Raw genomic sequence first — 23,563 nt, 5'->3', positions numbered from 1 at the left:
TGTACAGTGTGTATAGTGTGTGTGTAGTGTGTGGGTACAGTGTGTGTGTACAGTGTGTGTGTTTGTATAATGTGTGTATAGTATGTGTGTGTATACAGTGTGTACAGTGTGTATAGTGTGTGTGTGTGTGTAGTGTGTGTGTACAGTGTGTATAGTGTGTGTGTGTGTAGTGTGTGTGTACAGTGTGTATAGTGTGTGTGTGTGTAGTGTGTGTGTACAGTGTGTGTGTACAGTGTGTGTGTACAGTGTGTGTGTGTGTGTGTATAATGTGTGTATAGTATGTGTGTGTATACAGTGTGTATAGTGTGTGTGTGTGTGTGTGTGTGGTGTGTGTGGGTGTGTACAGTGTGTGTGTGTGTAGCGTGTGTGTGTACAGTGTGTGTGTACAGTGTGTGTGTACAGTGTGTGTGTACAGTGTGTGTGTATAATGTGTGTATAGTATGTGTGTGTATACAGTGTGTACAGTGTGTACAGTGTGTATAGTGTGTGTGTGTGTGTGTGTAGTGTGTGTGTGTGTGTGTGTGTACAGTGTGTGTGTGTGTAGCGTGTGTGTGTACAGTGTGTATGTACAGTGTGTGTGTACAGTGTGTGTGTGTGTATGTACAGTGTGTATGTACAGTGTGTACAGTGTGTGTGTACAGTGTGTGTGTGTGTGTGTGTGTGTGTGTGTGTGTGTGTGTGTGTGTGTGTGTGTACAGTGTGTGTGTGTGTGTGTATACAGTGTGTGTGTGTGTGTGTGTGTGTGTGTGTGTGTGTGTGTGTGTGTGTGTGTGTGTCTGCACATCCAACCGGATCTACACCCTGCACACCCTTATCAACTGCCACCAACTAACTCTACACCCGGGACAGCCTTATCACCTGCCACCAGCCACATATACACCCTGCACACCCTTATCAACTGCCACCGACCACATCTACACCCCTGCACACCCATTTCAACTGCCACCGGCAACATCTACACCCGGCACACCCTTATCACCTGCCACCGACCACATCTACACCCTGCACACCCTTATCAACTGCCATTAACCACATCTACCTCCTGCACACCCTTATCAACTGTCACCAACCACATCTGCACCCTGCACACCCTTATCTCCTGCCACCGACCATATCTACACCCTGCACACCCTTATCAACTGCCATCGACCACATCTACACCCTGCACACCCTTATCAACTGCCACCAACCCCATCTACACCCGGCACAGCCTTATCACCTGCCACCAACCACATCTACACCCTGCACACCCTTATCAACTGCCACCGACCACATCTACCTCCTGCACACCCTTATCAACTGCCACCGACCATATCTACCCCCTGCACACCCTTATCAACTGCCACCAACCACATCTACACCCTGCACAACCTTATCACCTGCCACCGACCACATCTACCCCATGCACACCCTTATCAACTGCCAGCTACCACATCTACACCCTGCACACCCTTATCAACTGCCACCAACCCCATCTACACCCGGCACAGCCTTATCACCTGCCACCAACCACATCTACACCCTGCACACCCTTATCAACTGCCACCGACCACATCTACCTCCTGCACACCCTTATCAACTGCCACCGACCATATCTACCCCCTGCACACCCTTATCAACTGCCACCAACCACATCTACACCCTGCACAACCTTATCACCTGCCACCGACCACATCTACCCCATGCACACCCTTATCAACTGCCAGCTACCACATCTACACCCGGCACACCCTTATCACCTGCCACGACCACATCTACACCCTGTACACCCTTATCAACTGCCACCGACCACATCTACACCCTGCACACCCTTATCAACTGCCACCGACCACATCTACACCCTGTACACCCTTATCAACTGCCACTGACCACATCTACACCTGGTACACCCTTATAAACTGCCACCAACCACATCTACACCCGGCACACCCTTATCAACTGCCACCAACCACATCTACCCCATGCACACCCTTATCAACTGCCACCAACCACATCTACCTCCTGCACACCCTTATCAACTGCCACCAACCACATCTACACCCGGCACACCCTTATCAACTGCCACCGACTACATCTGCCTCCTGCACACCCTTATCTCCTGCCACCGACCACATCTACACCCGGCACACCCTTATCAACTGCCACCAACCACATCTACCCCCTGCACACCCTTATCAACTGCCACCGACCATATCTACCCCCTGCACACCCTTATTAACTGCCACTGACCACATCTACCCCCTGCACACCCTTATCAACTGCCACTGACCACATCTACCCCCTGCACACCCTTATTAACTGCCACTGACCACATCTACCCCCTGCACACCCTTATCAACTGCCACTGACCACATCTACACCCGGCACACCCTTATCAACTGCCACCGACCACATCTACCCCCTGCACACCCTTATCAACTGCCACCAACCACATCTACACCCTGCACACCCTTATCTCCTGCCACCGACCATATCTACACCCTTATCAACTGCCACCGACCACATCTACACCCTGCACACCCTTATCAACTGCCACCAACCACATCTACAACCCTGCACACCCTTATCAACTGCCACCGACCATATCTACCCCCTGCACACCCTTATCAACTGCCACCAACCACATCTACCCCCTGCACAACCTTATCACCTGCCACCAACCACATCTACCCCCTGCACAACCTTATCACCTGCCACCGACCACATCTACCCGAACGCACACCCTTATCAACTGCCACCGACCACATCTACCCCCTGCACACCCTTATCAACTGCCACCGACCATATCTACACCCTGCACACCCTTATCAGCTGCCACGACCACATGTACACCCTGCACACCCTTATCAACTGCCACCAACCACATCTACACCCGGCACACCCTTATCAACTGCCACCGACCACATCTACCCCCTGCACACCCTTATCAACTGCCACCAACCACATCTACCCCCTGCACACCCTTATCAACTGCCACCAACCACATCTACACCTGGCACACCCTTATCAACTGCCACCAACCACATCTACCCCCTGCACACCCTTATCAACTGCCACCAACCACATCTACCCCCTTATCAACTGCCACCGACCACACCGACCTGCAGAGGAAAGTTGAAAAGGGTATTAACTCTGCTGTTTCATCATTTAAAATACAGAGTGTAGTCTGTAAACTGCACATATTAGAGGACGATGCAATGTTATAAAAAAAGCTATATGACTGAAAATGAAAATATGAGACTCTTTTCTTTACTAATAATATTCTATTAATTATCTGTACTACTCATACAATTCATTATATATCATACGTTGTTTTCTTCACTGTCACTTTAAGTCAATCAGCAGGTCAAGATGGCCGGTGACGTCAAACGGACCCGATAAGCAAATGTCAGTATGAGTAAATATCCCAAACTACGTCAGAGTAGCTCAGGATACTGTCATGATTCCACCTATGGCTGCAGCCAGACAGCTCTGCATTCCCTACATGCATGTTGCTGCCTAATATTGCATGCATTTGTGATGAGAATTCTTTCCATCAACAATCAGCCTTTAGTCTTCAACCAGACTGGCTCAGGATTGAGTGATTACCATTCAGCTGTGTGGGCATTTGCATGTCTGCTCTCATTGGCTGAGGTCCATAGAAAAGTCTGCTCCTCCTCTCACACCTTGCCCGTCATAGCGTTCAGCTTTGCCTTAGCTGGCTGCTGGGTCCCTCATGTGAAGTGTAAATTGTTTAACCTCGTCTTTCTTCCTTGGACGTTCACTGTACCTGCGGGCGTACAGTTAAGTGCTACCAATCCTGATAGCTTGGATTCTGCCTTCACCATATTGGTGACTGGTAGTATTCCTGCTGGTCCTGTTCCTATGGAAGTAACTATAGCTGTAGTTGCTATTAGTTACGCTCCTACTTGTTTGTCTTATCCGTGTCAGTGTGGATGTTTGTTATTGCTGGGGCAGCGATTAGATTGGCAAGCATTCTATCTGTCTGTCTGTTGTCTGTCCTTGTTACTCAGTGTGGTGGACATCAGATGCTCAGTGCTGCAGTCGCACTGAGCAACCATTGTGTCTTGTTTGTTGTGGCGGTTATTGGAATCTCAGAGCTGTGGTCACTCTGAGCAATCTTGCTTCCTTGTCCATAGCTCCTGGTGTGATCTGTGTAATCTCCTCCACAAGAGCATTCCACTCTACTACCTAATATCACCCAGCTGCATAGTCTTGCTTGCTCTGGTGGTACTCTGGCTTTCTCGGCCTCAGCTGCTATATCTTGCACGTTAATACCTGGGGGCAACCAAAGTCAGGAGACATATTCAGTGTCCTGTTCCATCCGGGGCTTGTCTATAGGTGAAGATGTGGGCCGAGCTCAGAGCTGCGCCACTAGATTGGGGTATAGTGGCTGAAAGAAAGCAGGAGATCTGCCAGGCATTACAACCAGTTGCCTGACTCTCCTGCTGATCCTGTGTCTCTAATACTTTTAGCCACAGCCCCTCAACAAGCATGCAGCAGATCAGGTGCTCTGACTGAAGTCAGACTGGATTAGCTGCATGCTTGTTTCAGGTGAGTGATTCAGCCACTACTGCAGCCAAAAAGATCAGCAGGGCTGCCAGGCAACTGGTATTGTTTAAAAGGAAACATCCATATCCCTCTCAGTTAAGGTTTTCTTTAATATTCTGGTGATTTACTTGACTACTTTTTTAGCATTAAGTTTTGTTAAGATGTTAGCAAGAAGTTTTTTAGAAGCTATTTTTTATGCTATTTCTTTAAGAAGATTACTACAAGTTTTACACAGCTACTAGATACACAGCTATTATATACACAGCTACTAGATACACAGCTATTATATACACAGCTACTAGATACACAGCTATTATATACACAGCTACTAGCTATTATATACACAGCTACTAGATACACAGCTACTAGATACACAGCTACTAGATACACAGCTATTATATACACAGCTACTAGATACACAGCTACTAGATACACAGCTACTAGATACACAGCTATTATATACACAGCTACTAGATACACAGCTATTATATACACAGCTACTAGATACACAGCTATTATATACACAGCTACTAGATACACAGCTATTATATACACAGCTACTAGATACACAGCTATTATATACACAGCTACTAGATACACAGCTACTAGATACACAGCTATTATATACACAGCTACTACATACACAGCTACTAGATACACAGCTACTAGATACACAGCTATTATATACACAGCTACTAGATACACAGCTATTATATACACAGCTACTAGATACACAGCTATTATATACACAGCTACTAGATACACAGCTATTATATACACAGCTACTAGATACACAGCTATTATATACACAGCTACTAGATACACAGCTACTAGATACACAGCTATTATATACACAGCTACTAGATACACAGCTATTATATACACAGCTACTAGATACACAGCTACTAGATACACAGCTACTAGATACACAGCTACTAGATACACAGCTACTAGATACACAGCTACTAGATACACAGCTATTGATACACAGCTACTAGATACACAGCTACTAGATACACAGCTACTAGATACACAGCTATTGATACACAGCTACTAGATACACAGCTATTATATACACAGCTACTAGATACACAGCTATTATATACACAGCTACTAGATACACAGCTACTAGATACACAGCTATTATATACACAGCTATTATATACACAGCTATTATATACACAGCTACTAGATACACAGCTATTATATACACAGCTATTATATACACAGCTATTATATACACAGCTACTAGATACACAGCTATTATATACACAGCTACTAGATACACAGCTATTATATACACAGCTATTATATACACAGCTATTATATACACAGCTATTATATACACAGCTACTAGATACACAGCTATTATATACACAGCTACTAGATACACAGCTATTGATACACAGCTACTAGATACACAGCTACTAGATACACAGCTACTAGATACACAGCTACTAGATACACAGCTATTATATACACAGCTACTAGATACACAGCTATTATATACACAGCTACTATATACACAGCTACTAGATACACAGCTACTAGATACACAGCTACTAGATACACAGCTATTGATACACAGCTACTAGATACACAGCTACTAGATACACAGCTACTAGATACACAGCTATTGATACACAGCTACTAGATACACAGCTATTGATACACAGCTACTAGATACACAGCTATTATATATACAGCTACTAGATACACAGCTATTATATACACAGCTACTAGATACACAGCTATTATATACACAGCTACTAGATACACAGCTATTATATACACAGCTACTAGATACACAGCTACTAGATACACAGCTATTATATACACAGCTACTAGATACACAGCTATTATATACACAGCTATTATATACACAGCTATTATATACACAGCTACTAGATACACAGCTACTAGATACACAGCTATTATATACACAGCTACTAGATACACAGCTACTAGATACACAGCTACTAGATACACAGCTACTAGATACACAGCTACTATATACACAGCTACTAGATACACAGCTATTATATACACAGCTATTATATACACAGCTATTATATACACAGCTACTAGATACACAGCTACTAGATACACAGCTATTAATACACAGCTACTAGATACACAGCTATTATATACACAGCTACTAGATACACAGCTATTATATACACAGCTACTAGATACACAGCTATTATATACACAGCTACTAGATACACAGCTACTAGATACACAGCTATTATATACACAGCTACTAGATACACAGCTACTAGATACACAGCTACTAGATACACAGCTATTATATACACAGCTACTAGATACACAGCTACTAGATACACAGCTACTAGATACACAGCTATTATATACACAGCTATTATATACACAGCTACTAGATACACAGCTACTAGATACACAGCTATTGATACACAGCTATTAGATACACAGCTATTAATACACAGCTACTAGATACACAGCTATTATATACACAGCTACTAGATACACAGCTATTATATACACAGCTACTAGATACACAGCTATTATATACACAGCTACTAGATACACAGCTACTAGATACACAGCTATTATATACACAGCTACTAGATACACAGCTATTATATACACAGCTACTAGATACACAGCTATTATATACACAGCTACTAGATACACAGCTATTATATACACAGCTACTAGATACACAGCTACTATATACACAGCTATTATATACACAGCTACTAGATACACAGCTATTATATACACAGCTACTAGATACACAGCTATTATATACACAGCTACTAGATACACAGCTATTATATACACAGCTACTAGATACACAGCTATTATATACACAGCTATTATATACACAGTTATTATATACACAGCTATTATATACACAGCTACTACATACACAGCTATTATATACACAGCTACTAGATACACAGCTATTATATACACAGCTACTATATACACAGCTACTAGATACACAGCTATTATATACACAGCTACTAGATACACAGCTATTATATACACAGCTACTAGATACACAGCTACTATATACACAGCTACTAGATACACAGCTATTATATACACAGCTACTAGATACACAGCTATTATATACACAGCTACTAGATACACAGCTATTATATACACAGCTATTATATACACAGTTATTATATACACAGCTATTATATACACAGCTACTACATACACAGCTATTATATACACAGCTACTAGATACACAGCTATTATATACACAGCTACTAGATACACAGCTATTATATACACAGCTACTAGATACACAGCTACTAGATACACAGCTACTGACACAGATGAGACTACTTTTGATCTTATTCTACATAACACAACCGTTATATTACTTTTTGAATGTACTTAGAAGATTGCTGATCGCTTGGCTATAAAGCCCTGATGAGATGGAATACTGTTAGAAGGAAACACTACTTGGAACTGATCATATTTTGTATATATGCCGTATGATAAGCAAATACATTATTTTTATATAAAATCCTATACTGAGTGCTCTGATTCATTTCAAGGTATACCGTCAATCTATAATTACTGTTATAGAGGGTCCAGACCCCGCTATGCCGGATTTATATGATAGCAACACTTTAAGGGCCGGTCCTTTACTGAGTTAGCAATCATGAAAAAGGCAAGAACCGCTCGGGTGTTGACAGTTGGCGCCCAACAGTTGACGGTTATCGTGATTGTTATCTTGAAATATACTTTCTCTGGTGGAAGCATAGAGCATAGTTTACTATCACAATAAGAGAATAAAAACACTTACACACATACCGTATTGTTTGGACTTTAAGACGCACCTGACCATAAGACGCACCTGACCATAAAACGCACCTGACCATAAAACGCACCTGACCATAAGACGCACCTGACCATAAGACGCTCCTGACCATAAGACACTCCTGACCATAAGACACTCCTGACCATAAGACGCACCTGACCATAAGACACTCCTGACCATAAGACGCACCTGACCATAAGACACTCCTGACCATAAGACACTCCTGACCATAAGACACTCCTGACCATAAGACGCACCTGACCATAAGACGCACCTGACCATAAGACGCACCTGACCATAAGATGCACCTGACCATAAGACGCACCTGACCATAAGACGCACCTGACCATAAAACGCACCTGACCATAAGACACTCCTGACCATAAGACGCACCTGACCATCGGACACTCCTGACCATAAGATGCACCTGACCATAAGACGCACCTGACCATAAGACGCACCTGACCATAAAACGCACCTGACCATAAGACACTCCTGACCATAAGACACTCCTGACCATAAGACGCACCTGACCATAAGACGCACCTGACCATAAGACGCACCTGACCATAAGACGCACCTGACCATAAGACACTCCTGACCATAAGACACTCCTGACCATAAGACGCACCTGACCATAAGACGCACCTGACCATAAGACGCACCTGACCATAAGACACTCCTGACCATAAGACGCACCTGACCATAAGACACTCCTGACCATAAGACACTCCTGACCATAAGACACTCCTGACCATAAGACGCACCTGACCATAAGACGCACCTGACCATCGGACACTCCTGACCATAAGACGCACCTGACCATAAGACACTCCTGACCATAAGACGCACCTGACCATAAGACGCACCTGACCATAAGACGCACCTGACCATAAGACGCACCTGACCATAAGACGCACCTGACCATAAGACACTCCTGACCATAAGACGCACCTGACCATAAGACGCACCTGACCATAAGACGCACCTGACCATAAGACGCTCCTGACCATAAGACACTCCTGACCATAAGACACTCCTGACCATAAGACACTCCTGACCATAAGACGCACCTGACCATAACACGCACCTGACCATAAGACGCTCCTGACCATAAGACACTCCTGACCATAAGACACTCCTGACCATAAGACACTCCTGACCATAAGACACTCCTGACCATAAGACGCACCTGACCATAAAACGCACCTGACCATAAGACGCTCCTGACCATAAGACACTCCTGACCATAAGACACTCCTGACCATAAGACGCACCTGACCATAAGACGCACCTGACCATAAGACGCACCTGACCATAAGACGCACCTGACCATAAGACACTCCTGACCATAAGACGCACCTGACCATAAGACGCACCTGACCATAAGACGCACCTGACCATAAGACGCACCTGACCATAAGACGCACCTGACCATAAGACACTCCTGACCATAAGACACTCCTGACCATAAGACACTCCTGACCATAAGACGCACCTGACCATAAGACGCACCTGACCATCGGACACTCCTGACCATAAGACGCACCTGACCATAAGACACTCCTGACCATAAGACGCACCTGACCATAAGACGCACCTGACCATAAGACGCACCTGACCATAAGACGCACCTGACCATAAGACGCACCTGACCATAAGACGCACCTGACCATAAGACGCACCTGACCATAAGACGCACCTGACCATAAGACACTCCTGACCATAAGACGCACCTGACCATAAGACGCACCTGACCATAAGACGCACCTGACCATAAGACGCACCTGACCATAAGACACTCCTGACCATAAGACGCACCTGACCATAAGACGCACCTGACCATAAGACGCACCTGACCATAAAACGCACCTGACCATAAGACGCACCTGACCATAAGACGCACCTGACCATAAAACGCACCTGACCATAAGACGCACCTGACCATAAGACGCACCTGACCATAAAACGCACCTGACCATAAGACGCACCTGACCATAAGACGCACCTGACCATAAAACGCACCTGACCATAAAACGCACCTGACCATAAGACGCACCTGACCATAAGACGCACCTGACCATAAGACGCACCTGACCATAAGACGCACCTGACCATAAGACACTCCTGACCATAAGACACTCCTGACCATAAGACACTCCTGACCATAAGACGCACCTGACCATAAGACACTCCTGACCATAAGACACTCCTGACCATAAGACACTCCTGACCATAAGACACTCCTGACCATCGGACACTCCTGACCATAAGACGCACCTGACCATAAGACACTCCTGACCATAAGACGCACCTGACCATAAGACACTCCTGACCATAAGACACTCCTGACCATAAGACACTCCTGACCATAAGACGCACCTGACCATAAGACACTCCTGACCATAAGACGCACCTGACCATAAGACGCACCTGACCATAAAACGCACCTGACCATAAGACGCTCCTGACCATAAGACGCACCTGACCATAAGACGCACCTGACCATAAGACGCACCTGACCATAAGACGCACCTGACCATAAGACGCACCTGACCATAAGACGCACCTGACCATAAGACGCACCTGACCATAAGACGCACCTGACCATAAGACGCACCTGACCATAAAACGCACCTGACCATAAGACGCACCTGACCATAAGACGCACCTGACCATAAGACGCACCTGACCATAAGACGCTCCTGACCATAAGACGCACCTGACCATAAGACGCACCTGACCATAAGACGCACCTGACCATAAGACACTCCTGACCATAAAACGCACCTGACCATAAGACGCACCTGACCATAAAACGCACCTGACCATAAGACGCACCTGACCATCGGACACTCCTGACCATAAGACACTCCTGACCATAAGACACTCCTGACCATAAGACGCACCTGACCATAAGACGCACCTGACCATAAAACGCACCTGACCATAAAACGCACCTGACCATAAAACGCACCTGACCATAAGACGCACCTGACCATCGGACACTCCTGACCATAAGACACTCCTGACCATAAGACGCACCTGACCATAAGACGCACCTGACCATAAGACGCACCTGACCATAAGACACTCCTGACCATAAAACGCACCTGACCATAAGACGCACCTGACCATAAGACGCACCTGACCATAAGACGCACCTGACCATAAGACGCACCTGACCATAAGACGCACCTGACCATAAAACGCACCTGACCATAAGACGCACCTGACCATAAGACGCACCTGACCATAAGACGCACCTGACCATAAGACGCACCTGACCATAAGACGCACCTGACCATAAGACGCACCTGACCATAAGACACTCCTGACCATAAGACACTCCTGACCATAAGACACTCCTGACCATCGGACACTCCTGACCATAAGACGCACCTGACCATAAGACACTCCTGACCATAAGACGCACCTGACCATAAGACGCACCTGACCATAAGACGCACCTGACCATAAGACGCACCTGACCATAAGACGCACCTGACCATAAGACGCACCTGACCATAAGACGCACCTGACCATAAGACGCACCTGACCATAAGACGCACCTGACCATAAGACGCACCTGACCATAAGACGCACCTGACCATAAGACGCACCTGACCATAAGACGCACCTGACCATAAGACACTCCTGACCATAAGACGCACCTGACCATAAGACGCACCTGACCATAAGACGCACCTGACCATAAGACACTCCTGACCATAAAACGCACCTGACCATAAGACGCACCTGACCATAAAACGCACCTGACCATAAAACGCACCTGACCATAAGACGCACCTGACCATCGGACACTCCTGACCATAAGACACTCCTGACCATAAGACACTCCTGACCATAAGACGCACCTGACCATAAGACGCACCTGACCATAAGACGCACCTGACCATAAGACACTCCTGACCATAAAACGCACCTGACCATAAGACGCACCTGACCATAAGACGCACCTGACCATAAAACGCACCTGACCATAAGACGCACCTGACCATAAGACACTCCTGACCATAAGACACTCCTGACCATAAGACACTCCTGACCATAAGACGCACCTGACCATAAGACGCACCTGACCATAAGACGCACCTGACCATAAGACGCACCTGACCATAAGACGCTCCTGACCATAAGACGCACCTGACCATAAGACGCACCTGACCATAAGACGCACCTGACCATAAGACGCACCTGACCATAAGACGCACCTGACCATAAGACGCACCTGACCATAAGACGCACCTAGGTATAGAGGCCAAAAACCAGGGGAAAAAGTATATATACTAAACCTGGTGCACCCATGGTGAGGGGCATGTTGAGAAAATTGCCCCCTTTTTACCTTCATGCCCCCTTGTACCTTTTGTCAGTTGCGTTTCCGGTATTAGTCGTGGAGAGAATCCGAAGACACAAGTTGTTTAGGTGATACCTGGGACGGTTCCGATCCAGTTCTGTATTATGTCTGAAGAAGAAACTTAAAGTTTGGAAAGCTTGCAAAGAAATCTTGTACAGTTTAGTCATGAAAGGTATCACCTAAACAACTTGTGTTGTTGTACCTCGTGTGTCCCCCCGTGTCCTCCTCTGCATGGGCACAGTACAGGGAGTCCCCGACATTGCGGCAGGTTGGAGGTTGGTATTGGCAGCCGTTCACAAGACAGGAACTCCCTGCATTTGCAGACGCAGTGACTATTTTTTCCCCACTTTTGGGCGGAGAAAAAGTGAGTCTTATAGTCAAAAATACAGTACATAGTGTAAGAATCTATATGTTGGTTGCTATTGGCAACAACACTACCCCTTCGTTCAGCACCATATCACAGGAAGTGTGATAACTTGACTCTCGTCACAGCAACAGCATAAGAGATAGAACTTCTTAGGCGTCATCACAGTTTCAGGAGTTTATTCAGTAAACAGATATACAGATGCTCATCCCTACACAGCGAAGCAATTGTTCTGTAGTAAGTACTCTTTGCATTACAGCTCTTGGTTCCATTGCATGACAACCAGGTTCCCTCTTATGTTCCATCTATACTACGGAGCCCGTAGGCCTATATACAGCATACAGTTAGATAAGATGACAGTACATTACAAATAAAGGTAAAGGGTGGAAGTCATCAGCCAGACATCAGAAGAAGCAGCAGTGGTCAGAAGTGGCTTTCTGGAGCCCATCAGCTGCTTTAGTACCAACCACTAAAGAGTTAAATGTGACATCATCTGAGCAGGACCTCATCGCCTGCTAGTGGCTGATAAAACCTTGTGATATAATGACAGGCACTGTCTTTACTGCGCATGCCCTAACTATCACCTAGTTCTAAGAACTGTCATCATGTTCTAAAGAGGCTTATTTGTTTAATGTTCTTATGAGAATATTTACATAACAATGGCTCATATTTATGTTGTTCGTCGCCAGCTGGTCTGGCCTCTGTACTGGATATCTCTGATACAGCCTTGGGTGTTCCCGTATCGCACTGTTCTTCAGTGCTTCTAGAAATCCTCTTTAAAGGCATACTCTGTGTAACGATCGGTATAACACAGAGAGGATCTGATTACCGGTGATCTGCAGTATCACCGAGAATACAGATATATACCTGATTATTGATGATCTGCAGTATCACCGATAATCAGATATATCTCTAACCTCTGGACACCTGAGTAATATGAGTGTTTGGTGCAACAGTAATACTTTGAGGAGAGCACCCCTATAGAGGGTGCCAGGCAGTAAGAGATACTGCTCAGAGAACAGGTTCCTTCCAATGGTCTGATGCTCCTCCAGGGGCGGAGCCAGGCTGAGAGTGGGAAGGACCAGAGAGTGAGTGACACCAATGGTGAAGTGTCACTGACAGGTCAGTGAACTATCTCCCAAAAGGGAAGATAGTTCTCGAGGTCGGACAGGCCAGGTCGGTAACAGACAGACAGCTCAGATACAGATACAGGAGACAGAAACGGGTTCAGCAACAGAGAATCAGATATAGCGAAGTACCAAATCAGAGATCAGGAGAGTGGTCAGGAAAGCAGAAAGTCATAACAGATAATAACAATGCCTAGTCTTAGGTGTGAGCTCCGTGATCATCAACACCCTGGAACTAGTCTGATATATAACAGAATGGTAATACAGTTCCCTAAACTTGGGTGTGAGTTCCTTGATAATCAACACCCTGGAACTAGTCTGAAATATAACAGAGAGGTAATATAGTTCCCTAGTCTTGGGTGTGAGTTCCTTGATCATCAACACCCTGGAACTAGTCTGAAGTAATAACAGATAATATCACAGATACTGACAAGGTCTGAGTGCTACCACGTAGTGATCGCAACGCCAGACACCAGAGAAATGACCAGCACCCAGTATATATACACAAGCGCTCTCCTGCGCCTCCCCTAAGTGCCGGATCAATAAAACCTGGTAGAATTGTCAGCTGACCGGCTGGATCAGCTGACACCCTTCTGACTGTCATAAAGGCTCTGCCTCTCCGCGCGTCCTTCTGAACCTGTGTGGACTATCAGTCCCAGCCACACCAGACATGTGTTGTAATGTATCTGCTCGCTTGAACGCGGGGCCAGCCGCACCACTGTCAGAGCATGCGGCGGTTTCCCCGCGTTCAGCCTCCCTGTTAGTGGTAGACCCATGCGCGCAAACCGACGCGTCGGACGCGGAATCCGCCGCCTTGTTCACTGGGCATGCGGCTGTTTCTCCGCGCTCTGTCAGGCTGGTGGATGCAGGCCCATGTGCGCAAGCTGCCATGTGGGACGCGGAATTAGCCGCCTTACTCTGAGTACTCGCGGCGGCTTTTCCGCGTTTTCTCACAGTACCCCCCCCCCGAGGAGTGGACTCCGGACAGCTCCTACCCAGTTTCTCAGGATATAAAGCGTGGAATTCCCTCCTTAATTTATCCGCATGCATGCGACACTCAGGTACCCATGTTCTCTCCTCAATACCATACCCTTTCCAGTGAACTAGATACTGTACTGAGTTCTGTACAACACGTGAGTCTAAAATCTTTTCTACTTCGTACTCAGGTTGGTCATCTACCATCACAGGAGGAGGAGGAGTGGAACCCAGGGACGGATCTAGAGGGGGGCAGGCGGGTCTCTTGCCCCAGGCGCAGTTTGTTGAATTCTCAAAAAGGCGGCAAAATTTGGGTGGGGAATGGCAGTTTAGGTGCCAAAACATGACCTTTAGGCGCCTAAACCTAACCTTGCCCCAGGCGCAACTTGGTCTAGATCCATCCCTGGTGGAACCTACATGAACTGCTGGCTTAAGCAGGGACACATGAAAGGATCTTACACCACGCATGCTGGCAGGGAGATCAATGGCATAAGTAACATTGTTGATCTTCCTGGTTACTGGAAAAGGGCCCACAAATCTGGGTCCTAACTTGGGCGAGGGCTGTTTCAGGGTCAAATGACGTGTGGACACCCAGACCAAGTCTCCTGGCTGGAACTTCCACTCTATGGAACGTTTGTCAGCTTGACCCTTCTGACTTTGAAAAGCCTTCTCCAAATTATTTTTCACGATCCCCCAGATGTTCTTAAATGACTTTTGCCAAGCCTCCAAAGCTGGAAACTGGGTGGAAGCTACTGGCAGTGGGGAGACCTTAGGCAACTTTCCAGTTACCACCTGAAACAGAGAAAATCCAGAGGAAGAGCTTTTCAAATTATTGTGCGCAAATTCTGCAAACGGCAAGAACTTGACCCAATAATTTTGCGCATCCACAACATAACATCTTAGAAACTGCTCCAATGACTGATTAACTCTCTCAGTCTGACCATTGGTCTGTGGGTGGTAGCCCGACGAGAATGACAGTTCCATGCCCATTTGATGACAAAATGCCCTCCAAAATCTAGAAACAAATTGGACTCCCCGATCTGACACAATGTTTTCCGGAATGCCATGCAGCCGGAAAATGTGGATGATGAAAAGATCGGCCAACTCCTGGGCCGAGGGGAGTCCTTTCAAGGGCACAAAATGGGCCATTTTACTGAAACGGTCGACTACCACCCAAATGACCGACATGCCCTCAGACCTCGGAAGCTCACCCACAAAATCCATGGACTAGTGGGTCCATGGTTCACTCGGGGTGGGCAAAGGCTGCAACGTTCCCACAGGTGCCAGACGGGAGGGTTTGCTTTTTGCACATACTGCACACTCTCTAACATACTCCTTGCAGTCAGTTACCAATGAAGGCCACCAAGCACACCTAGCAACAAGGTCCTGTGTTCTGGCGGCCCCAGGATGTCCAGCATTTTTTTGTGGGAGTGGAACATCTGCAATATCGGGAGACGAAAAGGCAGTGGTACAAACATCACCCCTTCAGGCTTTCCTTCAGGGACATCCTGCTGGAAGGGACTTAAAGTCTCTGTCCAGTCTTTCCCGGTCTCTGTGGCTGCCAATACTACTCTCTGTGGGATAATAGTCTCTGGGTCTGCGGGCTGTGCTGTCTCCGGCTCAAAACATCTGGACAAAGCATCCGCCTTAATGTTTTTACTACCCGGAGTGTATGTAATTACAAATCTAAATCTCGAGAAAAACAGTGACCACCGAGCCTGACGGGGACTCAATCTCTTAGCCCCCTCAATGTATTCCAAATTCTTGTGATCTGTGTAAACGGTAATCATATGTTTTGCTCCTTCTAGCCAATGACGCCATTCTTCGAAGGCCAATTTAATGGCTAGGAGCTCCCTGTTGCCTATATCGTAGTTTTTCTCTGCTGGTGAAAACCTACGAGAGAAATAGGCACATGGGTGTAACCTTCCCTGCAACCCAGAACGCTGAGACAGGACAGACCCGACCCCGACCTCCGAGGCGTCCACCTCCACAATAAAGGGATAGGAGGTGTCGACATGTCTCAAAATGGGTGCAGAGCAAAACAAATCTTTCAAAGTGGAGAAAGCAGCCAGGACTTCGGGGGACCAGTGGTTGGTATCTGCCCCTTTCTTTGTGAGACTGGTGAGGGGTGCTATGACTGTGGAGTACCCCTTTATGAACCTTCTATAATAATTAGCGAATCCTAAAAATCTCTGGAGAGATTTTAGTCCCACTGGCTGAGGCCATTCCAGGACAGCAGAGACTTTGGCGGGATCCATAGAAAGGCCCGAGGTGGAAATTATGTATCCCAGAAAGGTGACAGATGTTACCTCAAAAATGCATTTCTTCAATTTAGCATAAAGCATGTTTTGTCTTAACTTTTGCAGCACAAATTTGACATGACCCCTGTGCTCAGAGAGGTTATCTGAGAAGATTAGTATACCATCCAGATATACCAGAACAAATTTACCCAACACCTCCCTGAATACCTCGTTAATGAGTTCCTGAAAGACGGCCGGGGCGTTACACAACCCGAAGGGCATCACCAGGTACTCGTAATGCCCATCGGGTGTGTTAAAGGCCGTCTTCCACTCATCGCCCTCTCTAATCCGTACCAGGTTGTATGCACCCCGCATATCCAATTTCGAGAAAATCTTAGCATTGGTGACCTGAGTGAACAAATCGTCTATCAAAGGCAATGGATAGCGATTTTTTTACCGTGATTTTATTCAGGCCCCGGTAATCAATGCATGGCCGAAGGCCTCCGTCTTTTTTCTTTACAAAAAAGAAACCTGCTCCGGCAGGCGACCGGGAAGGGCGAATGAAACCCTTAGCTACGTTTTCACGAATGTATTCTCACATGGCCACTTTCTCTGGCCCAGACAAATTGTAGAGATGACCTCTAGGGGGCATACAACCAGATCGGAGATCGATGGGGCAATCGAAGGGGCGATGTGGAGGTAGTTTATCTGCAGCCTTGGGACAAAACACATCCAAAAATTTGGAATATTGTTCCGGTACTCCCTCCACATGAATCCTGGTCTGACCCAAGGTCACCTTCACTAAGCAATGATGAAAGCAATGGGCTGACCAGCTTGTTAGCTGACCAGTGGCCCAATTAATCTGAGGAGAGTGAAGGTGTAACCAAGGCATGCCAAGGATGATAGTGGAGGTTGTCATGTGTAACACAAAAAAGTGCAACTTCTCCCTATGCAGCACCCCTATAGTGACTCCCACCTCTGGTGTCTGAGACAGGGGACGGCTACGTTGCAGAGGGGAGTCATCCACTGCCGTAACCTGGAGGGGTGGTGTTACTGGGGTGAGCGGAATACCTAATCTTTTAGCAAATTCGTAATCCATAAAATTAGCCGTTGAGCCCGAATCAACGAAGGCTTCAGTGACTTCAGATTTATCTTCCCATGTAATCGTACAAGGAAGAAGCAACCTTTTATCATCTAGGGGTAAAAGTTGTACGCCTAGGGTATTACCCCCAACTACTCCTAGGCAGTAGCGTTTCCCGATTTCTTAGGGCAATTCTGTACTCTATGACCCCCCTCTGCACAATAAAGACATAATTGCTCTGAAATCCTGCGTCTCCACTCCACTTGGGACAACTTTGACCGACCAATCTGCATTGGTTCGGGTGGAGGTGAAACAGGAGGAGGTGAAACGGGAGGAGGAGGAGTCACAGGAGGCGCAGCATAGGACACCATCCTTACATGGTTTCTACCCCGGGTCTGTCTCTGATAGCGTAGCCTACGGTCGATCCTGATGGCCGATGAAATGGCCTCATCAATGGTCTTAGGTTCAGGCTGACTTAACATAAGATCAGAGACCTCATCTGACAATCCTGACAAGAAACAATCTAACAGAGCAAAGGTGTCCCACCTGGCTGAAACTGACCACCTTCTGAATTCAGCAGCATACTCCTCGACCGGACTCTTGCCTTGACGTAATAACTTGAGCTTCCGCTCAGAAGTCGAGGCAATGTCTGGATCGTCGTAAATTATTGCCATAGCTTTAAAAAATTAATCTACAGAGGTTAGGGCTAAGTCTCCAGCGGGTAGATTATATGCCCAGGCCTGAGAATCGCCTGATAATAACGTCTTAATAAATGTGACCCTTTGGGTCATAGTTCCTGAAGATCTAGGTCTCAACTCAAAGTAAGATAACACTCTACTCCTAAAATTTCGGAAATCAGATCTGTGACCAGAAAACTTTTCAGGTACAGGCATACGTATGTCTGTGCTAGGAGGAGATCACACTTCATCCACAGCCGTCTGGAGGGTTTGTAAAGACCGGGACAAAGCGTCAATTAACGCCCGGTGATTACCCAGCACTTTGTTGATGGTATCCACCGAAGTGGTAAGTGTGCCCAGACGGTCGGTGTGTGCGTCCATTTGCATTTTGGGTCTGGCGTTCTGTAACGATCGGTGTAACACAGAGAGGATCTGATTACCGGTGATCTGCAGTATCACCGAGAATACAGATATATACCCGATTATTGATGATCTGCAGTATCACCGATAATCAGATATATTTTTAACCTCTGGACACCTGAGTAATATGAGTGTTTGGTGCAACAGTAATACTTTGAGGAGAGCACCCCTATAGAGGGTGCCAGGCAGTAAGAGATACTGCTCAGAGAACAGATTCCTTCCAATGGTCTGATGCTCCTCAAGGGGCGGAGCCAGGCTGAGAGTGGGAAGGACCAGAGTGTGAGTGACACCCGAGGTGAAGTGTCACTGACTGGTCAGTGAACTATTTCCCAACAGGGAAGATAGTTCTCGAGGTCGGACAGGCCAGGTCGGTAACAGACAGACAGCTCAGATACAGAGACAGGAGACAGATACGGAGTCTTAAGACAAGCAGGGTTCAGCAACAGAGAATCAGATATAGCGAAGTACCAAATCAGAGATCAGGAGAGTAGTCAGGAGAGCAAGAAGTCAAAACAGATAATAACAATGCCTAGTCTTAGGTGAGAGCTTCGTGATCATCAACACCCTGGGACTAGTCTGAAATATAACTGAGAGGTAATACAGTTCCCTAGTCTTGGGTGTGAGTTCCTTGATCATCAACACCCTGGAACTAGTCTGAAGTAATAACAGATAATATCACAGATACTGACAAGGTCTGAGTGCTTCCACGTAGTGATCGCAACGCCAGACACCAGAGAAATGACCAGCACCCAGTATATATACACAAGCGCTCTCCTGCGCCTCCCCTAAGTGCTGGACCAATGAAACCTGGTAGAATTGTCAGCTGATCGGCTGGATCAGCTGACACCCTTCTGACTGTCATAAAGGCTCTGCCTCTCAGCGCGGGCGCGCGTCCTTCTGAACCTGTGTGGACTATCAGTCCCAGCCACACCAGACATGTGTTGTAATGTATCTGCTGGCTTGAACGCGTTGCCAGCCGCACCGCTGTCAGAGCATGCGGCGGTTTCCCCGCGTTCAGCATCCCTGCTAGTGGTAGACCCATGCGCGCAAGCTGCCATGTGGGACGCGGAATTAGCCGCCTTACTCTGAGTACTTGTGGCGGCTTTTCCGCGTTTTCTCACACTCTGCAAATCAAGTCTTTTAACTAACCTCAGTTAAAGTAACTGAGGCTTACGAATTCAATCATATAATACTTAAAGGACTTACGAGCCCAAATAGAAAAAAAAAGATAAGTACCTTAGTCGCTTTTAAATGCACGGTGAACGCCATTCGCGCCCTCAGTGCAGTTCCGCCGGGTCCCCGCAGTGTGATCGCCCCCCGTGCCGCTCCCGACCCCCCAGACGGGGTCAGGCTCCCCTTCCTCTCCTAAGATGGCCGCGGGCGCTGGCCGCGGCTGCGCAGTCCGCACACACGTTAGTGCGGCTGCACAGCTCTAGGGCCTCCCCCCTCGATCCACGCTACTGTGGATCGAGCCTCCTGCTGTGAGGGAAGGGTCCTTTGCTGGCTCACCATTTGGTGACTATGGACATCTCCCTGAGGTAATACAAAGTAAACATTTTTTTTGCACTACTTTTATGGGAAGAAGAATCCTTTTTGTGCCGTCAGCTGTATCGGATGCCGACATTAGAGGAGGCGGGACAATCCTCAAACTGTATTCAGAAAATAGACAGACATAAAGCAATATGACACTTGATTTGTTTTTCTTCAGACTACAAACGAAGATTTTTTTACATCTCTGTTTCCTCTCCTAAAAGAATAATGACCGGTGATCTCAGTTGTTTGGTTGTTGAAAAAGACTTCGAATATGAAGATCATCCAGTTAGGCTGGGTTCACACTGGTGCGGATGCAGAACAGAAACGGAACGCGCATCCGTGAGGCAAATGTGTTCTGTCCATTCAACATCCGCCTTGCGCAATATACGCAACCGTTCCGCATCTGTCCGCAGTGTCGCTACGTTGGCCCGTGCGCATAGTCGCTCACCTGTCTCACCGCCATCGCTCGTCCGTGCTCGTCCCTTCAGCAGCTCAGAGGCCAGCAGACACATGGGCCTTCTTCATAAGCAGCAGCAGGCCAATTCTCCCTAGCAACAGGGACGATTTTCATCCCACCGATCCTGCGCGGCCCTGACCACACGTCCTCGCTCCCGGCGCGGGCACAGGACATCTGCAGGGGGCCGGGGGATTGGTGTGTCCCGGCGCGGGCACAGGACATCTGCAGGTGGCCGGGGGATTGGTGTGTCCCGGCGCGGGCATAGGACATCTGCAGGGGGCCGGAGGATCTGTGTGTCCCGGCGCGGGCATAGGACATCTGCAGGGGGCCGGGGGATTGGTGTGTCCCGGCGCGGGCACAGGACATCTGCAGGGGGCCGGGGGATTGGTGTGTCCCGGCGCGGGCACAGGACATCTGCAGGGGGCCGGGGGATTGGTGTGTCCCGGCGCGGGCATAGGACATCTGCAGGGGGCCGGGGGATTGGTGTGTCCCGGCGCGGGCACAGGACATCTGCAGGGGGCCGGGGGATTGGTGTGTCCCGGCGCAGGCATAGGACATCTGCAGGGGGCCGGGGGATTGGTGTGTCCCGGCGCGGGCACAGGACATCTGCAGGGGGCCGGAGGATCGGTGTGTCCTAGCGCGGGTACAGGGCGGCTGCAGGGGACCAGAGGATCGGTGTGTCCCGGCACAGGCACAGGATATCTGCAGGGGGGAGGGCGGGAGGATCGGTGTGTCCCAGCGCGGACACAGGATATCTGCAGGGGACCAGAGGATCGGTGTGTCCCGGCGCGGGCACAGGATATCTGCAGGGGGTAGGGCGGGAGGATCGGTGTGTCCCGGCGCGGGCACAGGATATCTGCAGGGGGGAGGGCGGGAGGATCGGTGTGTCCCGGCGTGGGCACAGGATATCTGCAGGGGACCAGAGGATCGGTGTGTCCCGGCGCGGACACAGGATATCTGCAGGGGACCAGAGGATCGGTGTGTCCTGGCGCGGGCACAGGATATCTGCAGGGGGTAGGGCGGGAGGATCGGTGTGTCCCGGCGCGGGCACAGGATATCTGCAGGGGGGAGGGCGGGAGGATCGGTGTGTCCCGGCGTGGGCACAGGATATCTGCAGGGGACCAGAGGATCGGTGTGTCCCGGCGCGGGCACAGGATATCTGCAGGGGGGAGGGCGGGAGGATCGGTGTGTCCCGGCACGGGCACAGGATATCTGCAGGGGGGAGGGCGGGAGGATCGGTGTGTCCCGGCGCGGGCACAGGATATCTGCAGGGGGGAGGGCGGAAGGATCGGTGTGTCCCGGCGTGGGCACAGGATATCTGCAGGGGACCAGAGGATCGGTGTGTCCCGGCGCGGGCACAGGATATCTGCAGGGGGGAGGGCGGGAGGATCGGTGTGTCCCGGCACGGGCACAGGACATCTGCAGGGGGCCGGAGGATCGGTTGTCCCGACACGGGCACAGGGCGGCTGCAGGGGTCGGAGGATCAGTGTGTCCAAGCACGGGCACAGAACATCTGCAGGGGGCCGGAGGATCGGTGTGTCCTGGCACGGGCACAGAACATCTGCAGTGGGCCGGAGGATAGGTATGTCCCGGCGTGGACTGATAAGAAATTCCAACTATAAAACACTTTCCTAGCAAAAAATGGCTTCTGAGAGCAAGAAAGAGATAAAAAGGGGAATTTCTTATCAGTGAGGGTCACACTGTAGTTACTTCCTGTCTGAGTCAGGACTGAGTCAGCCACTTACATATCTGATATTTAACTCTTTCAGGCAGAGAAAGAAAAAAAGGAACACAGCCTAGTTATTTGTGTGCTAGGCACTGTACATACACATGTCTATCTCATGTCACATGTCACTTCGGGTATCCTTTAATGCATCAACAGTATGCCCAGCAGACTATGGTAGGATTAGAGTGTGAGCTCCTCTGAGGACAGT

General features: G+C 48.0%; 1 protein-coding gene across 1 annotated transcript in view; it reads left to right on the top strand.

Moving 5' to 3' along the window:
• DPP10 (dipeptidyl peptidase like 10) overlaps positions 1-17,061 on the top strand; it is a 647,445-nt gene extending 630,384 nt beyond the window's left edge. The window contains exon 23 of the mRNA XM_068247444.1: positions 17,030-17,061. Coding sequence (XP_068103545.1) covers positions 17,030-17,061 — 32 coding nt within the window. The remainder of the gene's footprint in view (positions 1-17,029) is intronic.
• The last annotated feature ends 6,502 nt before the right edge of the window (positions 17,062-23,563 follow it).

Source organism: Hyperolius riggenbachi, chromosome 7, assembly GCF_040937935.1.
Source record: "Hyperolius riggenbachi isolate aHypRig1 chromosome 7, aHypRig1.pri, whole genome shotgun sequence".
Classification (NCBI taxonomy): domain Eukaryota; kingdom Metazoa; phylum Chordata; class Amphibia; order Anura; family Hyperoliidae; genus Hyperolius; species Hyperolius riggenbachi.
This window is presented reverse-complemented; position numbering and strand designations above follow the sequence as displayed.